This window comes from Lactuca virosa, chromosome 2 (genome assembly GCF_052849685.1).
Source record: "Lactuca virosa cultivar CGN04683 chromosome 2, Lactuca_virosa_CGN04683_v6, whole genome shotgun sequence".
Taxonomy (NCBI): Eukaryota; Viridiplantae; Streptophyta; class Magnoliopsida; order Asterales; family Asteraceae; genus Lactuca; species Lactuca virosa.
In genome coordinates, this window is record NC_136427.1 from 86,795,547 (window position 1) to 86,804,715 (window position 9,169).

The following is a 9,169-nucleotide window of genomic DNA, read 5'->3' on the forward strand; positions in this document are numbered from 1 at the left end:
AATTCCCTTGTCGAAAAAGGTAGTCTCTAATCGATTTGATCAAGTCCATAAAATACCACTTCATGATACCTCTTATAAGCTCTTATGCTTATTAATTACTCCAAACAAAACCTAAGTTTCACCATTGAAGAATAATTGTCTACTTTGATGGTGACTCATTTATTTATTAAAATAGATTATTAGAACATAGATATGATTTCTTATTCTTAAATAGTGAATATAAACATATAATGCACTTTAGAGAAATTGTCCATCTATCTTTGTTGGGTGTTAGTGTGGTTCGATCTTTATGTAAAGCCTAGAGAAATCTGTACCTTGTGCAGTAATAAAAACTAGTTACACTATCAAAGAGTACATGTTATTACAAATAAGTAAGTCATTAAAAAAATATATCTCACAAGAGGTTATTTTTTATCAAATGATTTTATTATTGTTAATAATAATCTGATTTTTTTTTTAAATAAATTGTGAAAAAGGCAAACTTGCAAACAAAAAATTTGTGGCGAATAATTTGCAAAGCAATTTGTCATGATAAAAAAAATTAAAAAAAAAAAAAAAAAAGTTATATTTCGATCCGCGAGTCTACATTGGCGACTATGGTGGTTGACTCCGAATGAACCCAGTCATTTTTGTAATGATATTTTTATCAACTATCCTCTAAACTCTCGTTTAACTAACAACTTACAGCAGAATTAAGCTAATTTTAATGATAACTAGCGATGTGGAGGTTGGAGCAGGAGATAGCATTGGGCATACCGTCCAATTTCTACTTGATTGTAAAGAAAAAGGTCGGGATCTTGGCAATCTACGTCCCCCATCAATTTTCATGGTTCCAAGACTCTACCGAGATCTCAGTTCAAGATCTTTTACTCCTAGTCTTGTCTCTATTGGACCTCTTCACAGACGAGATAAAAATTTGCAGAAGTTTGAAGTTCAAAAAATGCCATATTTACATTATTTATTGGATCTATCGGGCTCCAACCCAGAGCAAACTTTACAAGAATGTGTGCAAAAGGTGAGTACGAAAATTGAACAAATAAAAGCATGCTATGAAGAGTCAACGACTTACAACGATGAGGATCTTACTAGAATGATGGTAATAGATGCTTGTTTCATACTTTATTTCATTCATCTTCTTTCACAACATGATGGACCATTTCAGGGAAACTGGTCGATTGCTCCATTAACAGTTCGAGACCTGGTGTTGATAGAAAACCAAATCCCGTTTTTTGTTCTTAAAGACATCTTTGAATCTACTGTTCTTCATTTTAAACCAAATACCTCTCTGACTAACCATATTAAAATACTTCTCCGCTATTACAATTTCTTTGGAGAATATATAATAACAAGCAATATAAGCGTAGAAACCACTGATCATGACCATATTCTTGGCCTTCTTCACAAATTTTTACAACCTACACATGATTTCCCATCAGCATCTTATTCATATCCAAAGAGGCACTCCGCCTTGGAACTCGATAGAGCTGGGGTAAACTTTAGGCCTAATGAAGATGTAAATTGGGCAATAGCCATGGAAATGAAATTACCCAGGTTTTCATGGTTCCCATGGTTTTGGTGTAAGCCTACTTTGAGGATGCCAAAACTGCATGTTCATGATAACACTGAGTTGATATTAAGGAACCTGATTATGTATGAGCAGGCTTGTCTACTTACTAGATACATCACAGCATATGCCTGGGCCATGGATATGCTAATCGATACTGCTGAGGATGTTGCCAAGTTGATAAAGTCAGGGGTCCTGATAAACGATTGTGGCTCTAATGAGAATGCTGCAAATATGATAAACAGAATATGCCAAGACGTCGCCTTAGATGGTTTTTATTATCATCAAGAGTGGCAAGATCTGGATACCTACTATAATAGATACTGGCCCAATGCTGCTGCAGGGTTGAAGCGGACATATTTCAGTAGTCCATGGCATATGGTTGCTGTCTTCGCTGGAATTATTTTGTTTATTCTTACCATAGTTCAGACAATCTTTACAATCAAGGCTGCAAATCCGATAATTGTAACTAAACATTAGATTTTTATTATTAGTTTCCTCTTACATATATTGTTCACCCTTTGCTTCAATGTTTTCGGTTTTCTTCTTTTGCTCTTTGTTTATAAGTCACTCATATTCAACAAGTATAAGTTTAATAGAGCTTAGAATATTGCAGCTGGACATGGGTTTGGGTATGGACATGGTGAACAAGTTAAAAGGCCTAAACTAAAGGACGTCAAGTGAATGAAGAGAACTTGAAAGTGTTGGATCAAGGTTGTTTTCGAACTAAATTTAGCAATGGAAGTATAACTTCAAAATCGAGCATCATGATGTACCAATCAACCAAATACAATCAAAACCAGCCACAAAAGTAACAAAAATTACGATGCAAGTAACATAGTCTTGCAAAAAAAGAAAATCGTGATATAGTCAAATGGTTTTCCTTCGTCTCGCTAGAGAATTTAAGAACACCCACAACAAATCAAGCAAATTGCAAGAAAAGTGAAGAACTTCCACATTTGCTAATCATCAAGAAAACTAAAGAACAAATCTTAAACTATTCTTATTGGTGACCACAACCAACCCAACCAATCATTTATATATAAAACTAAAGAACAAATCTTAAACTATACTTATTGGTGACCACAACCAACCCAACCAATCATTTATATATATATATATATATATATATATATATATATATATATATATATATATATATATATATATATATAAAAACCAATCAAATTTGTTTTTTATCATATAAAATATATATTAATATTAGTTTCTATTTAAAAAGAAAAACTTATAAATTTTAGTCTAATTTATTTATTTATCTTTTAAGAAAACAATGTCTAATTAAAAAAATATTAAAATTTAATTAAATAATTGTACGAATGCCAAGAGAACCCACAAAAATGCTTTCAAGTGAATTTCAAATGGCCCCCTGTATTATATTTGAAAGCCCCACCACACTTTCCTTTCAAATGTGGCACGCATTTTTTAAAAATGGTAGAGGCCACTCTTTGATACCAAACATATATAATTAGGGTTGAACATGATAGTGTATTAATTTAATTATATTTAAATTGTGTAGTGTATCAACTATAAAAAAGAATTTGTAAAATATATTTGGTACCAACCTTGTTTGGAAATTAATATATTTATGTTTGGTTGGTACAAATCGTTAATTACTACCAACGGTTTTCTAATTTTCAATTATAATGCTTAAAAACCAGCAATGATATGAGATAATTTTCTTGTTTACTAATATAAAATAGTAACGTAACTATTCCCTTTTAGTTACTAAAAAATTTTATTAAGTAACATTGAAATAACTTTCAATGATATAAATCAATGTGGTAATAAATATTGACTATGCCTAATGACTAATATCATGTTTTTAAAATTATAAACAATAAACACACTTAAGAGTTGATAGTTGGTACTACAATACCATGGTATTTAAAACTAAATATCACTACCATACCATGTTTACTAAATTGGAACGGTACTAATAACCAAACTTGTTGGTTACCAAACATATTGGTAACCAACTTTCTTGGTTCGGTTGGTAGTATATTGGTTGGTTATCCGCGATACATATTTGACAGCCCTATATATTGTTGGATTAGGTGTCTAAGCTCATAACTATTTTGGTATGTACTTGACCCGATTATGAGCATGGTCCTTTTGGGTTGCATTCACATTAGCAACTGGTAGGATGAATTATGGAGAAAGAGGATTAATTGTGATTTATTAATATATTATGTGAATAATATATTAAAAGAGAAATCATATGGTTTAATTAATATTGATCAAGAATTAATTTAGAGTTAGTTTTGTGGTCAAAAGAGATTAATTAAATCAAGGGGACTGATACTGTAATTATAAGATAGTTATAAAGTTGGGCTTAGGATCCATAAGGAAGCAATGAACGAATTCTGTATGGGAGTCCATATAGAAATCGTCCAATGGGCCTTCTGGAAGGATCATTTGGGCTGCTTAAGGACTAAGCAACTGGATTAGGGTTTTGACTGAAACCCTAATTGCTCAGCTATATAAGGAACCCTTGGGCATGCCAAAAATCGGCCACTAGAAACCCTAGAAGGATTCCATAGCCGATTTTGAGCCTCTCCTCTCTCTCTCTCTCTCTCTATCTCTCTTTTATTTCTTCCTTGTTGCTAGTGGTGTTTGTGACTCCATTAGAGGTGCAACATTTGAGGCACTAAGCTTTCAAAGGTCAAGGAGTTCTTGTTATTACTACATAACAAGTTGAGGTAATCATTCTAACTAGTTTATATGTCAATTTCGATTGTTATATGCTAGTCATAGGTTTATTGCTTTGGTATTCAATGTTGTATGTTCAAATTAAAAAAACATAGATCAAAGCAATTAGGGTTGCATGTACACCATAGGAATGATGTTATGCCCATAACTCATCAATGGTATCAGAGCCTAGGTCGTTTTTCTAGTTGAATAGATGCAAACGTGAACTGCAAAAGGATCAAAAAGTTGAATTTTTGTTGTCTGTGAAGCCGACTCGGCGAGCCCATCAGTGGACTCGACGAGTTGCATGAACTCGGCAAGTCCAGGGTGCTGTTGTCGGGATTTTCGATTTTTTGAGCAATTTTTGATGAGGATAATTACCAAAACTCGTTTTTCTTGCCTAAAATCGATTTTTCATGTTTGGTATGGTTATCCTTATCAAAATTAATGGATTTGGTTAAATATGAATAATATAGGATTATTATGATTCAAATATTTGACCTAGTAAATTTGAAAAGTTTCAATTTACACCCTTTAGTTTTTATAGTTTAAATTTGAACTTAAGAGTTTTAGTTTTTGAAATTTAAATAGTTAAAACCCTAATATTTTGAAAGGTTTCAAAATTTGTCCTCAAGTTTTGGAATTTAAAATTTAATTAATAGGTATTAATTTTAAAATATTCAATTCTAAAACCCTAGTATTTTGAAAAGTTCAAATTACACCCTTATGGTTTTATTAAATTAATTAGGTGTTTAATTAAAAGAGATATTAATAAATCCATAATTATATGATTTAAGTTAATCAAATTAAAAGTATAATTTGTTAATAGATTAAACCACCTAGTATTTTAAAAAGCATAAAATACATCCTTATACTATATAGAATTAAAAGTTTAATATTATATATGTATAAGTAAAAGTCAGTCTTACCGTTAGTAACCCTTATTCACGAAGCCGGTCTATAAGGGTTGTTTAAGAAAGTGACATGTAAAATGACCGACATTGGGTATCCACTCTTACCCGCCGCACTCTTGACCAGTGGAGGGTCGTTAGCCGAACGGGTAGGATAGGTCACAACTTTCCATTATAAGTATAATGAAATACGAAGTAACTAAATGCTTTTATAAATTCCCAAATCTTAGTTACTTTAGGAAAAATGTGCAGCTGCAGCTAATCCATGAAATGACACATTGCACCTTGTTGGTCGTTAGTGGAACGTGTGTGGTTAACCGGCACACTAATATGGGACCAATGAAGGATGGCAATGGGTAGCTCGTAGATTATCATAGATCAATGGAGCGTGTATGGTTAACCGGCACATTGATTAGGTGATAGACATCTTTGAGAGTACCAAGCTAATTTGCATGGTTATCCACACCTTGTTTGTGATCCTCGGCATCCCAGTCGCAAACTTGAAGGCATAATTGAGATTAAACATGCCATTGAAAAGTTCAATGAATCTTAAAAGATCTAGGAGTTTCAATTCATTTAAAACCTAATTTTCATTTTCATTTTTCATGGTGGAAATTGGTAAATCGTCATTTACCTACCTTTAAATATTCTGCAACTGGATTACGGCATCCCTCTTCTGAGTTGTAGAACATTGTGTTGGGTCCTAGCCTTAATATTTCATTAGAGAGTACTATATGATGGACCACGACGTGACCTTCATTGATCTTACCTATTTGCTTATTGCTACTGAATCAGCAATGATTTGGCGTACTGGAAAAGCAAATTTGACTGGTGGATCAACCTCCAAAACTTCCATGGACATTAGAGATAACAACATTGGAAGTCCAGAAAAGTCTTCTCTTCCCAATGGAAAGGGATTGGCCAAGGTCAAACCGTTTGACCGAATGGTAAAGAGAAAGGCTGAATCTGAGATTGTCCCATGTGTTGTTCCAAAAGAGTCAATTTGTTTCTACTGCTAAGAGAAGGGGCATCAGATGTGAAGCTGTCGTATCTACCTGAAGGATCGCAAAGATCGGAGAGTCAAGATGTATGACTCTACTTCAGGTAAAATCCACTATCTAACTCTATTAATTTCCTATTTGTATATTCTTAATACATGATGTGAGATTGCATTTTGATGTTTTGTAGCATCGAAGAAAAGAAAGGAAGCTTAAAGGAAGAGTGAGTTGAGTCTGATCACGAAGAAATGGATTTCGATCGCATGGTTCGAGGATCGGATTTTTGAGCTGTTGTTTAAGAGTTAGAATAGATTGCTTAGAAATGTTTAATAACATAGTTTGCATTTGTAATTGCATTATAAGGACAAGTTTTCCGCACTTTTATAAATATAATAAAATTTTGTTTTTGTCTTATTTATATATCCTTGCAATGGCATTTGTGAAAATTGATGTTTGTATGTTTCTATTGTTAGCAATATTGAAAAGGATGTGATTCTTAGTTATGTTATTTATGGTAATGTCGAAAATTTACCAAATAAGGAATGATTCTCATCACCCAAGTTTCAATTGGACAGAAACTTGGAATCATGCGACTTGTATTGTATGATGAATGAGAACCTTCGTATTTGGGAAATTAAGACTAATTCCTTGTTCACATAAGTATGTGAGTCAAGTGAAGGACTAAAGGATGTAGTACGCATTGTTGTGCACTGGTCGAGTCCGCCACAAAGAACGATAAGACTATTCGTCATGATTTACTAAAAGCTTAGTAAATATGGTTATGCTTACAAGATTAAGTGTAATTCTGAATCGTTGAAAAGGTTTCAATGCAAAGCATAACGAATGGGAAGAATCAATTAGGCAGAAAGATAAAAGTTTCTCCAATCTGAAAAGAAGGGAGAGTACTTAAGTATCGTGTTTTATGATTAACTTAGTGATTATGAAACTGTGTGAAACATCCCAAAAAAATTTCGTTTGAAAACTTTACTAAACCATAATATTAAATATTAAAAGATAAATCCATGGATCAGGCGTCTCAAAATGTCATAATAAGTTAATCAAATCAACTGATGTCAAAACATATCAAAATGTCTGAATAAAACTCCCTGGATAAACTGAAGCTGTGGTGTGTGCCATGCTATCATCCCGAGCTCTTCCCCTTACTAGCGAAAGTACCTGAAACCAAAAACTGAAACTGTAAGCACAAAGCTTAGTGAGCTCCCCCAAACTACCACATACCATACAATAACATATAAAGCAACTACTGGGCCTTGCCCACTGCATCGGACCGAAGTCCGGAAACTGCATCGCACCGAAGTCCAGAAACTGCATCGGACCGAAGTCCGGAACTATCCAGGGTCTTTCCCTCTGCATCGGACCGAAGTCCGGAAACTGCATCGGACTGAAGTCCGGAACTAACCAGGGCCTTTCCCTCTGCATCGGACCGAAGTCCGAAAACTGCATCGGACCGAAGTCCGGAACTAACCAGGGCCTTGCCCTCTGCATCGGACCGAAGTCTGGAAACTGACTGAACGTAGCATAGCATAATCATAACTACTAGCATAAGCACATATACTGCATACTGCATCGGACCGAAGTCCATAACACATAACACAAAGACATGCTTGAATCACAAAGACATCAAGCACACTGAACTACTGCATCGGACCGAAGTCTGGAACTACTGCTAACTAAACAGGCCGGCATTGTGGCCGTAGACCCGTTCCTACTGGAAGGAAAACTCACCTCGTAACGCTGGTTGCTGAGGTGCTAAATCTGAGACTGTCTGACTGCTGCTCCGGAACTCCCCGGCTACAAATCCCATAAACACTAGATCAAAAACTGATACTAATCTCAGGGTAGAATGACTATTTTACCCCTGGTCAAAGTCAACTTCCTGGTCAAAGTCAACTTCCTGGTTGACTCTACTCGCCGAGTCCTACTATGAACTCGACGAGTTCCCGGACTCACACTTCAATAACTCATGACTCGACTCGCCGAGTCGGGACGTGGACTCGCCGAGTCCCTCTACTTCCAGATCCTTGTTCTAACTCACTGAGTCCTCTTCCACTCGCTGATTCAACTCATAATTCCAAAATCGGAGCAATCGGGAGGATTTGCGCTCCGACTCGTCGAGTCCTATGCATGTCCTCACTAAACAGTTGATTCTAATCGATTTCAGTGCATCCAATTCATAGATTTGAGCTTCTAGGGCCAATATAACACGTAAAGTTGCCAACTTTACGTGCATGCATAGAGGTATGAAGCTAAAACACCAAAATAAGCTAGAAATGGGAACCTAGGGTTTGGAACAAGGCCTTGCTTTGCATAAAGGTAGCTACTTTGAGCTCCTGGGGCTCAGTGATGACCAGATCAATAGCTCACTGCCCTAGGGGAGCTCCAATCTCCAGTTTGGACCTTGAAATGTCCCAAAAGTGGCAAAACAAGCATATATGAAGTTCTACTAGGAAAATTATCAAGGTAGAGACTTTATTAGCAGATGAAGTAACAAATGGAAGCTAGCTTCTGGATCTCCTTCTTCTCCTTTGCACCTTCTCTCTTTCCTTCACTTCTACCCTTCCAAGAATACACCAAAACACTCAAAATCAAGAAGGAATCACTCAAGCTCACCAATGGAGGCTAGGGTTTTGAGGGTAACGCTTTAAGGGTGTTGGAGGCTGGGATGGGCGCTATAAGGACGTTTAAATAGGGTACAAACCCTAAAGGTTAGGGTTTCCTCCTGACTGGCCTACTCGTCGAGTCCAGGCGCGGACTCGCCGAGTAGATCACTTAAAACCCGCGTCCAACATGGCATCTACTCGACGAGTTAGGGCTACTACTCGCCGAGTAGCTCTTTATAAAAGACATTTAATAAATTAAATACATACCAGGAACGGGGCGTTACAATTCTCCCCCACTTATCTTAGACTTCGTCCTCGAAGTCTGCTGCTACTGACTCTGAAAATAACTTCGGATAGTGCTCCCTC

General features: G+C 35.7%; 1 protein-coding gene across 1 annotated transcript; it reads left to right on the forward strand.

The window, feature by feature from the left end:
* The first annotated feature begins 617 nt into the window (after positions 1–617).
* LOC145159254 (UPF0481 protein At3g47200-like) lies at positions 618–2,068 on the forward strand. The gene is made up of 2 exons (XM_079078191.1): positions 618–1,096; positions 1,163–2,068. The coding sequence occupies exons 1-2, from the start codon at positions 707–709 to the stop codon at positions 2,042–2,044; spliced, it is 1,272 nt and encodes a 423-aa protein (XP_078934317.1). The 5' UTR covers positions 618–706; the 3' UTR covers positions 2,045–2,068.
* Positions 2,069–9,169: the final 7,101 nt, after the last annotated feature.

Excerpts from the sequence above, each read along its gene's own strand:
- LOC145159254 (XM_079078191.1), top strand. The coding sequence starts at position 707 with ATGATAACTAGCGATGTGGAGGTTGGAGCAGGAGATAGCATTGGGCAT. Across the intron at positions 1,097-1,162 it reads AGGATCTTACTAGAATGATG|GGAAACTGGTCGATTGCTCC; the intron begins GTAATAGATGCT and ends GGACCATTTCAG.